The 17,084-nt window shown below is 48.2% G+C and overlaps 2 protein-coding genes across 4 annotated transcripts in view; one reads left to right on the forward strand and one right to left on the reverse strand.

The window, feature by feature from the left end:
- Positions 1 to 1,131: 1,131 nt before the first annotated feature.
- LOC138164995 (cyclin-dependent kinase 4 inhibitor C-like) lies at positions 1,132 to 8,120 on the reverse strand. Of its 2 annotated transcripts, XM_069093031.1 has the most exons (3): positions 7,955 to 8,120; positions 7,312 to 7,451; positions 1,132 to 3,377 (listed from the first exon to the last, which is right to left on the reverse strand). In XM_069093031.1, exons 2-3 carry the CDS (start codon positions 7,438 to 7,440, stop codon positions 2,949 to 2,951), a joined length of 558 nt encoding a protein of 185 aa, XP_068949132.1. In that variant the 5' UTR covers positions 7,441 to 7,451; positions 7,955 to 8,120; the 3' UTR covers positions 1,132 to 2,948. The 2 variants fall into 2 exon arrangements, with proteins under 2 accessions (XP_068949132.1, XP_068949133.1); XM_069093032.1 differs by lacking the exon at positions 7,955 to 8,120 and having other exon boundaries at positions 7,312 to 7,948.
- Positions 8,121 to 16,407: 8,287 nt separating this feature from the next.
- The window catches only part of LOC138164996 (FAS-associated factor 1), a 419,323-nt gene continuing 418,646 nt past the window's right edge, over positions 16,408 to 17,084 (forward strand). The window contains exon 1 of one of the 2 annotated variants that reach the window (XM_069093034.1): positions 16,408 to 16,863. In XM_069093034.1, coding sequence (XP_068949135.1) covers positions 16,819 to 16,863 — 45 coding nt within the window. In that variant the 5' untranslated portion in view covers positions 16,408 to 16,818. The remainder of the gene's footprint in view (positions 16,864 to 17,084) is intronic. The other variant, XM_069093033.1, reaches the window with a different exon arrangement.

Consider the following 17,084-nt stretch of genomic DNA (forward strand, 5'->3'; position numbering starts at 1 on the left):
CACCCCCGGCCCCGGCCTCTGCCAGAGATCCAGCTGGCCCTCAGTTGCTCCAGGCTGTCCCCTCCCTTCCAGTTCCATCCTGCAGCTCCGGGCAGCGGAGAGCAGCTGGATTCCTGCCCGCCCTGCTCCCTCGCTACGATGTTCAGTCTTTCTTACACGTTGCAGTATTTTCACGGGCCCGAGTAATGCATCTTATCGAGTCTTCTGAACGATCGAATCATGGCTTCTCTAACTTCCTACAGAAGACCACACCAGTCATTTCTAAAATACTGAGATGAGCAAAGTGATTTCCGCACAAAGCAGCAGAGTAATGTAGCGATTTCAAATGTCAACTTCAGGCTGTTGAAGAAAAACAGTTCCCTTCACACTCCCCCCACCCTTCCAAACATTTTGAGTTTCCACCACCTGAATTCAAACCAGTGGCATAAGGACTCTTTGCTGGGCCTAGCTGAAGCATGGAAAATTTGCCCAGGAGTCACATTTTGGATCTTTAAGGGGGGGGGGGAGAGGAGAGGGTTGAGGAGGAGGCAGTTTTGCAGTATGAAAAACCTAGTTGGAGGGGTAAAAAATCCAGAAAAATCAATGAAACTCTAAATTGAGAATGGTCCTACATTACTAGATGATCACCTACTATAGGAAAGGCTTAGTTTGAATCCTTAATCATTTTCTTTAGCTTAAAAAAAATAAGTGCCTCATTCAAATGCTATCAATTTGCCCCGATAGAAATTGTCCCAAAGAGTGTGATTTGTATTCTAGATATCCGCTCTTAAGAGCAAAAAGCAATGATACTTTGATCCTATAAACCTAGGATCCAATTGCACTTTTGTGTTGGTCTGTTCGTTCGATGTGTGTGTGTGTGTGTGTGTGTGTGTGTGTGTGTGTGTGTGTGTGTAGGGTATAAGTCACTTGGTTTAGTTTGATTTGGTGGAGTGTTAGAAGTGACCTATTTTGACTTGGCTGAGCATATAGAGAGTCAGACGGAGCTGATTGCTTTGCTTTAAGACAGTGCCTTGGGTTGCTAGGTCAGAATGATTAAAAGCTTTCTCCCTGTGATTTTTACACTCATGGATAATCAATGACTCAGACCTATTTGCCTGCTCTCCGCTCCAACTGTATTCAGGAAGCCATCTAGCAGAATAGTGCCTGTGCTTTATTGAAGTTTAACATATTTTTCAGGGTAGAGGGGAGATGAACTTCATTCCACTGGGGGATGAAGGGTAATTTCCCGGAATATCATCCTTCTACTCAGGTGAATGCTCCTGCTAGGAGGGAGATAATTTGTGTCCAAATGAGGAGCTTCACAGACAACCCTTCTGAACTGCAGGGAGAGTGAGAAGAAGCCAAACCCAAGCAAACAAACACACTCTGGCCAGTGGCATAGGATTATTTCCCAAAGAAAAGTAGCCCTTGTTATCGGCCAGATTCTTTCTTTAGCACAGAGCCTAGCATACAGAAAGTGCTTAATAAATGCTTGTTGTCTTGCTTTTTTATGAAAACAAAACAAACCACAGCATGGAGAGAGTGACATTTCTAGAGTTCCCTCCATTCACGATTGCAATTCAGAGAATAATTTCGAGAGTGGCTTAATGTGTAGCTGAAATTCCTGCTAGAAAGCAGCATCTTGAACACATGTATTCAGTGCTTTTCCAACATTTTGAGGTTTGCTGAAACTGAGGACCAGCCAGGGCAGGCCTCTTTCTTAGTGGACATGCAGGACAGCCTTTGGAAACTAAACGCCTTGAAATCTATTTCATTCTGAGAAGTGATGTTTAAAGTGAAGAATGTCTTTAGAGCAGACTGCCTGTAAAAAGACAGCAGGGGTTTTCTATAGCTACAATATATCTTTTTATCGCTTCTTTTGTATTAGATTCTTGTCCTTGACCTCATAGTAACTAACTCTGTCTTGAAGAGAATCCCAGAAAAATTATCACAAATTTATGGGAAACAGTTTGAGGGGGATTCTCCACTGGCGACAGTGGCCACCCCCCACGTACAAAAAGTACGGGAAAGTAGGGGGAAGGAGGAGGTTAGACAGAAAAGAAGTCCTGAACTGGACATAGAATAGAGAGGTGGAGGGGGGTGGGTGGGTATAAACTGCATTTGGGGCTAGAAGAAACCTGGGCTTGAGGAATCTGACTCTGCTTCCACCTGTCTCCTGGTCAAGTCACTTCCCATCTTAGGGCTTCACTTTCTGCTTCTGTAAAAGGAGAATGAAGGCCTACAAGACCTTTCAACTCAGAAACCCCTTCCAGTTCTAAGCCCTATGTTTAATAGATCACTGGACACTTCCCTGGGCCTCTCCTCATCTGTAAAATGAGAGGGTTGCACAGAGATGATTTATTAAGTCCTTGCCCATTCTAGGACTTTGTGATCCTATTTGAACAGAATCCACCTAGTAAACTCTCATACAATAAAGCCTTCCTGGGTACAATCATAGCAGAGAGGAGAGGAAAGTGGGAATGGAGAAAGAAATCACCGAAAACATTTGTCCCATTTAAAAGAGTTTTAATTAGGCAAAAGAAGCATCAGGATATAGATAGACTCTTTGAAAACCAAGTTGCAAAGGAGGGGGAATAGGCAAGGGGACCAGAGGGGTTAGGGAGGTGAGGGCTGAGGTGGGTTGAGTCTGGAAATTGAGGAAGAAGGAAATTCTAAATTCCGGAGGAGACCAAAGCAGTTTTGCAAGCAGATATTAGGTCTCGGAGGGGGGGGGGGGGGGTAGAGGGGAAGAGGGGAGGTGTTTGCTGGCGAATTGGAAGCCTTTTTAAATATATTCATAAATCTTTCGTAAGAATCCCACCTCCGTAGTTTGAGGCTTCGACTATTTGCTTAAAAGGCTGTGGGAGAGCGCAGTAATCCCCAGCACGCACGCAAACAGTCAAACTGGGCAGCCGAACACGAAGGGAAGGTGCGGCGCGGGGGCAGCAGCCAGCCTGGCCTTGGGACTTCTAGGGAGGCTCGGCTGAGGCGGCTGGGGCCGAAGTGGCGGGCGCCGGGCCGCCCGGGACCGGGGCCGCGTCGTCGGGCCGGCCGGCCTCCAGAAGTCGTACCACGGCGTCCCGGCGGTAGAGGCGGGCCACGTCGCAGGCGGTGTCGCCCTGGTGGTTACGGTGGTCCACTCTGCAGGCAGTGTGTCGGAGCAGAAACTCCACGACAGGCAGGTGGCCCTCGCGGGCCGCCAGGTGCAGCGGCAGGTTGCCCTCGCTGTCCTCCACGTTCACGTCGGCCTGGAACTCCAGCAGAGTCTGTAAGGTGTCCAGAAAGCCGGCCCGGGCAGCATCGTGCAGGACCGCGAAACCCGTGCGGTCCTTCAGGTCCGGATTGGCACCGCGTAGTAGAAGCCTCCGCGCGATCTCGGGGTTCCCGAGCTTCATCACCTGGGAATGACAGAAAGACAGGCGGTGGGCTCCTTCAAGGCTCTTGCCAAGCCGTCAGTCGGGCTGGACTCTCTTACTTTACCCAAGGCGAAGGCATTAGGTGATCAGTGCTATTAATGGTTACTGAGAATACTGATTAGAAGAATTAAGTGTCATTATGATTGCTGGGAAGTGAGTGGCGGAAGGGTTGAACAGAGGGAAACTGAGTATCGGAATGTACTACTGGGGTGGACCAGAGATCTGCTAGGTGCCAAGGATTTTGCACCCCTAAATTCTACCATCCCAGTTTTGAGCTTCGACATTTCCTAGCTGGGGGACTTCCCAATTCTGAACCTGTTTCCTCATCCGTAAAATGAACAGAACAATACTCGTATCACCCAGGATCGTTGTGGGCCAAATGCTTCATAAATCTTCCAGTGCCGTTGAAATGGAAGTTATTGACTATTATTTTGAAAAGCCCTACATTTGAATGACTGATAGAAGATTTTAAACAGACTGCAAATACAATAGCAAATTTATCACAGCTAAAATCTTTGCAGCCTGGGCCAGGGACCAAAAATTAGCTGAATAATTTCAAGGAGAAATTATTTCTTGATTTTTAGAGAAGTGAATAAAAATACACTGATGGAATTAGGGTTAAAAACAGGATCACCAAGAAATTCTGCATTAGAGAATGGTTAAGGTCCCTTCTAGTTCTCAACCCAGAATACTTAAGAATTGTGTAATTTCCATTTCATTAAGCTTACGAAATGAAAGAGATTGTGGGACTGATTATTGTAAGTAGAGAATGTCAATCTTTATTCTTGTTCAAGCTGAAAAAATTGCATCTGGTGATACACAAAAGGGGTGACATTTTCTGGGCCCCAGGAGTAAAAACAGCCATTTGGATGACTTCCTTAAACAACAAAATAAGTGCTCACAGTATTAGGTTTCATTCCATCACCCAAATATTAGAATATATTGGGTTTGTTGTTGTTTTTTTTAACCCAGAATGATCTAATTTTCTTAACCTCTAATTTCCAAAATAAAAGCAATAGCTCAGAGAACAAGCAATTTTGATTTCTTTTTCCATTTTATATCGACCAATCACTTTATAGTGAGTAAAAAGATGCATCTTATACTTAGGAACCTCCATTCCCAAAGAGAGTGTAAATGATGGCTGAGACATTCACTAATTCAGGAGGCTTCCTCCCTTTCGGTTATATATACCAACTAAACCAAACCAAACCAAAACAGAGTTCGTGTGTTTGTATTTGAGAGGAAACTACAGGCTGTCTGACCAATGTTCTTTTAAATAATACAAATACAAACATTCACTACTGGTCATTTTTACAAAGTGCTGCTTGTTTTCCAAAGTTCTAACTGACCACTTGAGTTTCAAATGGGTGATTTGGAAAGAAAAGATGAGATTACTGTCTACTTTAAGTTCCTATGTGCCTTGAACTATTGTTTTCCCTTCTTATGTAATCACTTGGTGGTCCTTCCTCTGCTTTCACTCAGTACTAATAGTCAAGGCAGCTAGGAATAGCCATTGTCAATTACTTCTCATGTTTTACATCAAAATTAAGACCCAATAATTAGCATTTGCCCACAAATGGTTCACTTTACAAATTTCCACAGACATATGCTAGGTATGTATTGTTGTGTATGAACCTCCTTCACTGTGCTAAGAAGGCCTACATCCAGTGGCCCTCATTAGTAGTGTTCTAAAGTCACATCATGTTGGATTGCATCATACAAAATACAAAATATAGATTCTTGGTTCTGGAAAATAGAGTCTCTCACTGATAAGGCAGAAAATGTCAACATGTGAAAAATCTTTATTACATTCAGGTAGACAAGTAAGTATTGTATTTCTATTTATAATCTGTTGGAAAACACCACCGAAATTGATCTCCTTCTGAAAAGGAGCATTCCTTTGATTAGTAATAATCCCCAATTAACTAATGGTGGTAAAATATATTAAAGATGCAAAATGTTAAGTCAGTGCTTCCTGAAGACAGCCTACCATTAACCTTTTCCTTAACCACAACACTGTTGTCTGTTGTAGACTTTCTTCAGGAGGCAAAGAGTAAAATCGGGCACAAGGGTATTGATTAAAAAAAATAAATTCTTTGAAATAACATTTTGAGTCATAAAACCTGACCTAACACCTTCTAGTGATCAGGAGGGTATATGAGGTTTGAGTCAGTTTTCAGAAGAGGAGACGTGAGGAGACACAGACACCTTAGAGCTTTGAAAAGTAAATTTGCAACTCAGGCCTTGCCATTAATATCCCAATTTGGAAATCAACATTCAGAAGGGGAAAAAAAAGTTACTGCAATTAAATTAAGTTAATGTAATTGTGGAAGGAAATTTTCCATCTCCTCTCAGCAAATAATAGTAATATTTGAAACTGCTGAGAGAAAGTCCTCTCGAGTTATAACACCAATCACCCTTTCAAGATTATACATACTGAAAATAAATCTACATTCTCTGACGATATTTTGTTTTGGGGGAAAGGAAGTGTGTGTCATTAAATCAGTTAAGATTAAACTGCAATAAGTGGGTATTAGTATCCTGATTAGTATGGTTAATGTAAACAACACTGTATGCTTATGTAAAAACTGAGCCCCAAAATAGGTCCCTGGCAGATTTAACAGTAAAATCCACCCTGTATTTCTGTAAAGACTCAGGGTTTGGCTAGTCGGTTTTTGAATATAATTCAAGCGCCCCTTTCCTTTCTGGGTTTTCTATAGTATTTAGATTTTCAAAAGAAATCCTTTTAATCTATTCAGCGTGTGGCATTTTGAGGATCCTACCTTTCTGAGGAGCAGAATTAGAAGAAAAAAATCAGGACAATCGTATCTCTTTTCCCTCAATCTTTCTGAAATCACAAACAGGAAAGATTTTTCGTGTCCATGCATAAGCTCAGTAAAAACTAAATATTTTTCGCAAGGTCCTGGATCCCGATTCTCAGCTTAAAAGAATACATGAACTGCATCTGCCAACAGCTATCTCCTACCACTTAAATTCCTAATTTTTGTATCTGAAAGCAAACACTCCAAACCCCCAAAAGACTAGGGCTCAAGTGTAGCATTTTGTAACATAGATTGTTAGAACACCAGGAGAAAAACAGGGACTATTTTAGAAAACGCTTATGCCTTTTGTCTCTTTTCATCCACATCGTGATATTGTTCAGGGGAGTGGAGGGGAAAAACTCCACACCACCATTCTATCAGGTACAACAAATAGTTGGCACTTGGGCGCATTTTGGCTCTTGTCTGTAAATTTAAGAAACGGGCGGGCGCTTAGCCTCTGGCCGAGCCGCAAAGTCGCCTTTCCCCCTGGGTTGCCTTGTGAATGGGCGGGTGGCAGGCAGCTCGGCGGCGGCGGCAGCGATTGCTGCCGCGTTAACTGTGAAATGGACATCGCGCCCCGGGGCTGGGAGCTGGGGGCCGGGGACTGCTGGCGAGAGACGAAGCCCTCGCAGCTCCCCAAAGGGCAGTCTCCTGGAAGGCAGGAGCCGAGAAAGTGGACCTGGGAGTCAGTTATTTGGGCAAAACAGACCAAATCACTCATAGCAGTGTGTTGACTTCAGATAATCATCATTTAGACGTGTTTACAAATCTGCTTTGAGCAACCTCAGCGCTGAAAGGACTCCTGGGGAGCACCCCCCAACCCCGGCCCCCAAAAGCCCCCCGAAAAAGGGGCAAGACCTGCCACCTCCCTGAGATCGACTAGGTTATTGGCTTTGGCGAGTTTATTCCAAGTACGTCATTGGGGGGAGTTGGATCGACTTAAAGTTGAGATCTAAAATATGGCAACCGGCTCTGTCTCAGAAAAGAGTGGGATTGGGGACCCCGGCCAGCTCCCTGGCTGTCGCTCCCCCAGCCCGGTTCCCGGAGGGACGCAGCCTCGAGGACCTGTTTCCCCCACCTCTCGGGATACCAACCTGCAGCGCCGTCCTTCCAAATCCATTTTCTGCATTGGCGCTCACATTATTTTGCAACAAATTAGTGAGTTGCTCTAGGTCGCCCCTGGCAGCTGCGGACGCCAGCTCGTTCCCCAAAGGCTCGGCCATTCTTTAGGGTCCTGACGATCGGGAAAAGATGCGTTAGTCGGGTCCCCCCCCCCCCCTGCTCCTAACCAGGCTGCATGATGGCATCGGAGCCTGACAGAAGGGCTGGGATGGTTAATCTTCGGGAGTGAGCTCGGTGTAGTAAATACTAGTAAGATCTGCCTGCCAAGAGCCCGCCCCTCGATTCACACGTGATTATTCAGCAAAACGGAGCTATTGGAGGGGGGCTTTGCTCCTCTCTCTCTCTCTCTTAACCCCTAGGAAGAATTCCACGGATGTCGACCCAGAGACACCCAGGCACATCCAGCCTTGGGAGCTGCTGGCAACTTCGTGACTGGAAGTTAGGCGGGCAGCTGTCATACGTGTTCCATTTATGTAGAGACATGGCCCATAGCAGCTATGAGTCTGGAGACCCAGGGGGCTAGAGCAGAGCAGTAATCACCGGAGAACCGGAGAGGAAAATGAAAAGGAGACAGGGAGAGAAAGAAAGAGAGGAAGAAAAACGTCAACAACCCACCCTTGTTCACAGCGACGACTTGAACCTCAGAAGCTGTGGCGGCGGCGGTGGCGGCGGCGGCAGCCGGGACTCCAGCTCCTGCTCCAGGGCAAAGCGGCGGGACAGGCTCTCCATCCATACGGGGCACCAAGCCCGGGCCGGCGGGGGAGACCAGGCTGATGCCGAAGCGTTCACTCCCACAGGGTTAAAGCAAAGCGAGGTTGGACGGTTCCGCGGCCAAGAGCCCAGCGACCCCCAAGGCTTCCCTCCAGGGCTCGGTGCGTCCGTCCTTTGGCAGCCCGAGGGGGCTCCCGAGGCGCTAGGGGCAGGCTCCGTAGCCCGCCGAGAATGCAGTCACAGCCCAGCCGAGCCTCCTGGGCTGGGGGCGTAGGGCGCCGCGCGGTCCCCGGGGGCGCCCAGGCTGCCTTTCGCAGGGTCCCGGCCGCCTCATCGTGCCGGACTGGGGCGGAGGGCTGCGAGACAGTCTCTCGTAGTCTTCGGCTACCGCGCAAGGCTACACAACAGAGGACAGGTCGGGGCACCGGCACTATAGCCTCGCAGCCTCCCTCTTCGAGAGCCCGGGCCGCCGGCTGCCACTTCCCGCCTACGGCCGGGCCGGAGCACTCCCCGGCCTCCGAATGCCGCGGCGCATCGAGGTTTTCTCTGGCCGTCGAGGCTCCGGGGAACGTTGGGCACGTCCGTGTGGCACGCCCGCCTCCGACCCCGGTCCCTGCCCGGGTCCCGTCGCTCTCCCGGGGCCCCGGTGGTCTTTGGCTCCCCTGCTGCGGCTCCTGCTCCGGCTCCAGCTCCTGCCTGGCTTGACTTGGCTCGGCGGAGCCCTGGGCCCGGCCCGACCCCAGGTCCGGGTCCCCGATGCTTCTCCACTCGCAGTGACAGTTAACTCGCTCCGACTTCCCCCGTCCGGGACAATTACTGCCGCTCTCCGGCGGGCGCTGTCCCCGCTCCCCGGTCCCCTCGGCCCGGCCGGGCAGCTTCGCTCGGCTCCCTGGAGAAAGGAGCCGCGCTCAGGCTGCCCGCCGCCGCTGTCGCTGCAGCCTGCAGAGTCGGGGCCGGTTTCGTCTTTTTTTTTTTTCCGACCTCATCAGCTTTTTTTGAAATGAAAAAAAATTGAGCGCTTTTTGAGTTGAAAAACCCGCCCCCATTTTAACGGCACAGTTTTAAGGAGGCTCTGCAGAGTTAGGGAGCCCGGGGAGCGGGAAGGCCCGGGCACCGCCCACGCCCCGCCCCCAGGTCGGTGCTCACAGCCAGCCCTCTTCCCTCCCCTCCCCCCACCCCCCCTTCCTTGGCCAGAGGCAGCCGCGTCGCCCCGCTGCCCCGCCGGCCCGGCGGCCAGGCCCCAGCTGGAAGCTCTGCGAGCCGTACCGCTGTGCGGTGTTGGGCTGCGTGGGGATGGGCAGGCAGTGCTGGGCCGGCCCGAGCCGGGTCGCGTTGGGCTGTGCAGTGATGGACAGTGTTTGGATGGACAGCTCTGGGTTCTGCTGAGCCTAGTCGGGCAGGACATGGGCGGCCCCGACCCGCTCCTGCGGGTCGCCAGCAGAACCTTGGCAGCGCCCGAGAAGCCGCGGTGGGGAGGGGGGAGGGAGGGAGGGAATGACAAAGGGACCGGAAGAGTCCCCGGGGGCGCCAGAGGTCTGCGTCCCTGCAGCTTGATGGGGGGCGGCGGCCCAAGCGGCCCGGCAGGCTTAGGCTGGAGGAGTGGTCAGACCGGCCCCTGGGCCCCCGCCGTCCCCCTCAAGCCCTCGAGGCAGTCGGGGCTCCCCTGGGTAGAGTGACGGGCGGTAGAGGGATCAGGCAAGCCTACCTCCCTCCTCTTCCCCAGAGGAGCTGGGCAGTGCCAGCCCCGCACCTGCCCGGACAGCTCGCAGGAGGGGAGCGGGAAAGCAGGGTAGGGTGGGCAAATGACGCGGATTCCTAGTGAGACAAGCGCCCAGGAGAGGAGGCAGAGAGAGACCCCCAGTTGGCGAAAAGCCAGGCCCTGGGACAGGGCCAATGTTGAAGAGAATTGATGTATTAGCTCTGAAACCGTCGTTTCTAGTGTCAAGGACTAGAAACCCTGAGAAGGGCGGGGGGGGGGGGGGGGGGGGGAGGCGGGGGAAGGGAAGAGGAGGATGGGGGAAGGGCGAGACCTAGTTGGTCTGGAGGCCGCTGATGGAGTTTTCCAGTAAGGCACATTTTGCTGGAGTTGACAATCCTTCCTTTGAGCTTCTGCTTCTTTCTTCTCTCCCTCCATTCTGGAGGGAGAAATCTCTTCCTTAACGATTTCAGCTACCAGTAAGATGACAACTCTCTTGGGCCTTGTTTTGCCCATACAATAATACAGAGATTTTCTCTTTCAGATGGGTAAAGTAACTGACCTAGTTACTGCTTTCTATCATTTTTCGGCCTTAAAACAGACACATTTGTTTGTATGAAACAGCCCCTTGGTCAGAGGGATAACCTATTTTTAAAAAAAGAAAGAGAGAGAGACAGAGAGTCAAGAGGTTTTGGCCTCCAAGCACCCATATTTACTCATAGGCCTCTGGCAACATCTGACTGTATAACCCTGAGGTCTGTTGTACCAGCAAGAACAAAACTCACCAGAAATGTTTTCCTGCTTCCAAAATAGTTTTACCTGGCAACACAAGGACAGGTTGCCTCAGAAGGCAAGATTGTGTGGGGGAAGGTTCCCCCCCCCTCACTTATGTTCTTAGACAGCAAAACTGAACCTGAATTGGGAATTCAGTTGACTATTTCAGAGGGGTTGAGTTTTTCTTTCATTTTTCCACTTATTGGACTAAAGGATGTAGCTCATATTTTTAGCATGATACCAGTTAATGAATAGGAATATATGTGTAATAAGTCACTTAATTATCATGGGAATTTACAATATAATCTTTTACTACAACTGAGAGATGTGAATAATATTACATTGTTTTTCAGTGATAAGAAATTGGCATTAGTCCAATTAAAATTTGCTTTTTGTAACTTAATATGATTTCTTTGCTTAGGACAGGATGTTGTAACTTATCTAATGAGGAGGCATGCTAAATTATGTATGCTATATATGATCTGTTTACATATGTACATCACATTTTCCATGTTGAATTAATTACTAAGGAAGTTTTATGGTTATTGAATCTACTCATAGAAGCTATTGTATTAATATACCACATGAGGCTCAGTTAAAGGCCTTGGGAACAGGATCTTCAAATATCTGTTATTGGGGAAAGGTAGTGGACGAGTCCTATGCGCCCACAAAGGACAAAATGAGCACCAATGGGTGGAAGGCAGAGCTCAATTAAAATAATAGGTTTAGATCTTCCCTCATTTTAAAGATCAGGGACTTGAACTGAACCATATAAAAGTTAAGTGACTTGGCCAAGGATACACAGATGCTAAGCAGCAGAGCCCAGATTGAACTGAAGTTGCTCTAAGGCTAAATTCAGCACTTCTCCTCCCATATCTCACTTCCCCCATGAGGAAGAGCTTTCTAATCATTTGAGGTGTTCACAAATGGAATGGGCTGTTTTATGCAGTAGTGAGCTCCCTGTCACAAGCATTATTCATTCAGAAGCTGGCTGACCATCTGTCAGTAATATCAGAGAGTGAACTCCTGCACTCATTAGGTGGGGCCTTATCTCAAGTCAAACATCATAAACTTACCTCTAATGACAAAAAGCTGAAAATCCCAGTCATCATGAGACTGATAACCTTTACTGTTTGGTGGTCTCCCCCACCCCTTCACCACCTTTTCAAGTAGCCCTATTACATGCTGCAACTGGTAACTTTTGATATGGTCACACAATATACTCTCCCAGTGCTGAAAAACATGTCCTGTATTGGAGACTAAATGCCAATTCAGCTGGAACCCTTTCTTGATTTTTTGAAGATTACAACCATTATATTGTTAGGAGTCTCTAGAAAGCTACAGCAATAATTTCATTTTATGCTTTGTCCTTAAAGACTCAAGACTGCAAAACTTTTTTGTTCATTTGTTAGTGTTTGCATTTCTTCCCTCTGTCCCAAAGGCTTCTTCTGGGATGTCTGTCTAGATCCCCCAGATAGGGGGCAAACAGATCATGTGGGCCCAGTTGGCCTTTTATGTTTCTTAAGCCCAGGCTTCTGTTATGTTTCTTACACCCAAGCAGCTTCTCATTCTTTGGTAAGAAGACTGTTTTCTTTCCAAAATGAAAATAAAAGTGTTCAATAAGCTTGCCAGTATCTTACAAATAACAATGGCCAATGTGCTTTTTTTTTTTTAATGGGCTTCTTTGTTCCCAAAACATTTTTATGTCCATGATATCATCTAAGCCTCAGCATTTAAGCAATGGAGATGATTATTTCTCTTTTACAGATAAGGAGACTGAGGCTTAAAAAAAGGGAAATGACTTGACCAAGGTTACAGAGCTGGAAAGTTGAAAATCTGGAACTAGAACTCAGGTCTTTTGACTCAGACTCATTATTTTCAGATGCCTCCCCCCTCCCCCCATTTCCTCAGTTGCCTTTCTGAATTGGAGGGCTCCAGCTGAACAGCATATGACAAGATAAAGGATATTTTCAATTGGTCTAAATCTAAATAGCAAATGATATCGGTGTTAAAATGTCTTACATTACATTTGTGAAGGGAGCATGAATTAGCTAAAAATGCAATGGGTGTATGTGTTTGAAGGGTGGAAAGGGGAGGAAAATGAATTTTAAAGAGGACCAGGAAAAGGCCAAAAACCAGTCTATGAGGTTTTTTTTTTTTTAAATTCTGACTTAATGAAGTTGTGTGACATGATTTATTTTTATGATTATTGATAAGTGGGGGGTTGTGCAAAATGACTTCTCAGGTCAGAAAATTGTGAGATAAATTCCTGAGGGAAGTAGGAAGCCTGTGGTTTCCTTTAAGGAGAAAGTTCTGGGAAAATGGAAACTGCTCATTGCTTCTGATTTGGTCTTTATGTTCCTTCCCTTCATTTTTCCAGAGTGTAAAGTCACTGTGTATCCTGGATTTCCAAACATTGATTATTTGGTCAGACTGAAAGAAGAATTCCACTTCAGAAGTTCAATGAACTTTGCCTTACAGATTCAGCTGAACTCAGTTCTAGACATTGGAGGGGTACAACAAAGTCATGTAACATGCCACAAAGTTCTTCTGATCTTACTGGAGATTTATATACATTGCATAGATAAAACAATGTGAGAAAACATGACAGTGTATAATAAAGTTCTACATTTTATGGTATTAAGGACTATGGGAGATCAGAAAGAGGAGAGCTCAATGGTTGTTTATTTATTCAAAAAGTGTTTATTAATCACTTGTTACGTGCCAGGAATTGTATTAGGTGTTATGGCTACAAAGACAAGAACTTAAATTGTCCTAATCCTTAAGAAATGCATATTCTATTAGGCAAAAAAAAATTGTAATATATATGTAATATATAATCTATGTATATATTCAATACATATCATGTATATGTGTAGATATATGTAATATCTATCTATCTATATAGAGAGAAGTAAATGCAAAATACAGATTAACTAACTTCTGGGTGAAATGGAGGGTCCCAGCACTGAGGAGGCTCAGGTTAGGCCTGTAGTAAGGCTTTTGTGGAGCTCTGAACTCCAAGAATTGACACGAAAAAGACTTCCTCCAAAGGATAGCCTAGGTCATAGTGCAGATTTAGGAAAGAGATAGAATGTTGTGGATGAGCAATAAATAGGAAGAAATCAAGTGTCTGGAATGTAGCATTCATGAATAGGAGCTGTGTATAATAAAAGTTAGGTAGAGCTAGGTGTGAAGAGTTTTGAAAGATGAAGAAGGGTTTATGTTTGTTTTATCCTAAAGGTAACAGGGAGCCACTGGAGGATTTTTGATGAGAGTGACTTTGATCAGGTCTGTGCTCCAGGAATACCACTTTGTATTTTTCTTTAAAAAAAAAAAATCTCATTTCGTATTGGCATCTCTTGTTTTTATATCGTCTTCACTTCTGAATTTAGTTATCTTCCCCCATACCTCCCCACCTAGCTACCTATTTTTTATCTTTGTAACCAAAGAGGGCAAAAAAGCAGTTCGGTAAAACTAGCAGATCTACCAAGTTTTACAGTATATAAATGATGAGGGGTATGACTGGCTGCTGTCTGGGGGATGGTTGGGATTGGGGTGGGATGCAGAGATTGCAGGCAGGGAGTCCAATTAGGAAAATATTTTGCCTTCCAGGTGAGAGGTGATAATCTTTCTTTGTGATACCTCAACTAGGTTGGTGGCTGCTTGAGTGGAGGAAAGGAGCTGGAAGGCTAGATAGAAATAAGACTGGCCTACTGATTGGATAAGAGGAGAGGGGGCAAAGTTTAGGGGAACTCCAGTTTTGCAGGCCTGGGGCCTAGAAGGGTGGTTGTGTATGCAGTGCAGACTTAGACCTAAGAAGCCTTGATTTTATTCCCACATCTGAGTCTTGTTCCTCCAGTGAGCCTCAGTTTCCTCATGTAGGAAGTGAGGTCCCCAATACTCAAAGGATTGTTGTGAAGAAAACTGCTTTGTAACCCTTAAAGCCTTATAGAAACAAGGTAATGGATGATATTGTCAGGCACTAAATGCATGAGAGCCTTGGCTGGTTGTGGTGAGGGCCTTATGGAGGAAGTAGGCCTTGAGCTAGGCCTCAAGACGCTGGTAGACATGAAAATGATGATCTCAGTGGTTGAGATCTTCCTGCCTTATAAAACATTTTCACACCAATTTTCTCATGTGATCTTCACAACACCCCTGTGAACTAGTCAGGGAAGGCCTTTTTTATCCATCTTTGATGGTTGATAAAATAGGTGCAAAGAAGGAAAGTGATTCTTTGCTTAGAGTCTCCTGATTTATCCTTCAATAATCTCATGAATGCCCCACACTGGCTCATTTTAGATAGGTGGTGGAGAAACATTGTGTGTGTGTGTGTGTGTGTGTGTGTGTGTGTGTGTGTGTGTAGTGGCAGTGGTAGTAGTTAGAAGTTAGAGAGCACTGAGGTGTGGAGAACAGCATGAAACCTGGTCACTGAAGCACATCCAGGCCACCATAGAGGGAAAAAAAAGGCTTTGGAGATGGCATTAATCCTGATTACCTGTGGAGGCACAGTTCTCCATCTGTCTTGTTCTGAGTATGACTTATTAGAGAAGGCACTTGATTACACAGTAATGGCACTGTAATTTAGGTTTTAGACGTATTAGTGTTTTTTTTTCTTTCCTCTCCTGATTCATGTCCATTTTCTCTATTTGGATTCTACCCTTTCCTGGGCACATATTCATCCCAAAAGATACAAGTCAAGCAATCAAACATTTCATATTAAACCAACAAGGGATTTCCCCTGTTTCAGGCAAATTAAACATTTCACAGGGAATTAAAAACTTTTTTTATAGCTTGAGAATCTGGTCTAGTAGGATCTGATTGAGATTTCAGGCAGTACAAGGCTATACCTACATACTCTCCTTAATGCTTAACAACTAAGAAACTACAAAACTTAATTAGTTTGCAGATTACAAACTCTCAGTGGAAAGTAAATGTTCTTCCCTTCCAGGAAGATAGTGGTTTGCAAAGTTAAATTTAAAACCATTCCTAGGTCATCCTCTCCACGAGCCTTCAGGCTTCACTGCACATGGTCTTTGGTTGTTCTAGGCTCAGAACTCGTCCTGATCTCTGACCGTCTGTCAAACTCAAGGCATCGGTCAATGATTGCTTCAGCACCAGGTCTTCACCAAGCCAAGGAAGCTTGGGCTCGGGTGTCAGGGCCGCCGAGGCGGGAGAGGAGCCTGGGGACGTCGGCTTCAGGCGACACCACCCAAGTGACCTTGGACGGGACTCGCAAGTCGCCTTTCCGGGCCTCAGTTTCCCCTCCGGCACCAAAACCAAGATTCTCTTGGGAAAGGGGCGAATCCGTCTGGAAGGGACCTCAGGGGTCACCCTTGGTCAGACTTCATGGTAAGGTGGGGAAACTGAGGCACGGGGCGAGGCAGTGACCTGGGATCATAGGTCTGGGGCTGGGAGGGGCCTCGGAGGTCAGCGGCTCCAGGGCTCTCATTTTACGGACAGGGAAACTGAGGCGAGGTGATGGAGCCGACACGGGAGCCCAGGCTCCAGCCCCGCTCTGGGGCCCCGGGTGTCTTCTCCCAGGGCCTCAGGGAGATACAACGCCTACGGGCGGCCCCCTCGCTGGCCCAGGGCGAAGCCTCTCGGGCTCCCTCGGAGCAAAGGTCCTGGCAGGACCCGGACGCGGCGGCTACAGAGGACTGTAAAAGAAACCGGGAGAGTCGGGAGGCCTCGTGCGCGCGCACGCTCGTACGTGCCAGCGTGCGCGCCACTTGGGCTCCGGCGGCGACAGCGCTCGCCTCGCCTCCTCTCCCCCGGATCCCGGAAAGACGTCGCCCCGCCCCTCGCGGCTGACGCTTGACAGGAGGCCGGTCACGTGGCAGCCGCAAAGCGACGCTTTGCGACCCCAATGACAGGCAAAATGTGCGACAGCGGCGGGGCCGGCCAACCAGGGGAGGAGGCGGCGGCGGCGGCGGCCGAAGAGGCTGAGGCAGGAGCAGCTGAGGCAGCGGCGCGGACTGAGCCGGAGCCGGAGCCGGAGCCGGGCAGCTAGTGGAGCTAAGGAGGAGGACGAAGAGCCGGAGTCTGCGGCGGCGGCCAAGAAGGCGGCGGAGGAGTCGGAGCCGAGGCCGGGGCAGCGCCGGGACCGCCGGGGAGGGGGCGCGGGGAGGGCCCGGCTTGGCTCGGCTTCGCGGCCCGCGGCGGGCCATGAGCTCTTAGGCCCCGTCCCCCTCCCCGACCCCGGCCCTGTCAGGCCCGGCCCGAGCAGCCGCAGCCCGAGCAGCCGCTGCAGCGGCAGCAGCCTGAGCCCGGGGCCGAGGGGCCCGAGGAGGCGGCCATGGCGTCCAACATGGACCGGGAGATGATCCTGGCCGACTTTCAGGTGAAGGACCTGGGAACGGGGGAGGGCGCTGGACCCCCGCCCCTCGGCCCTCGGTGCACCTCCCCCGACCACCGTCCTCGCACTCCCAGCGCTCCCCTGCCTGTGCTCCTGTCCCCTGCGGGTCCTCCCCCCCTCCCTCCTCCGGGTCCTCCCTCTCCCCCTCACCCCCTCCCTCCTCTGGGTCCTCCCTCTCCCCCTCACCCCTTCTCTCCTCCAGATCC

This window comes from Petaurus breviceps, unplaced genomic scaffold, assembly GCF_028583685.1.
Source record: "Petaurus breviceps papuanus isolate PSGF00001 unplaced genomic scaffold, PetGlider_PUasm1.0 207, whole genome shotgun sequence".
NCBI classification, from domain to species: Eukaryota; Metazoa; Chordata; class Mammalia; order Diprotodontia; family Petauridae; genus Petaurus; species Petaurus breviceps.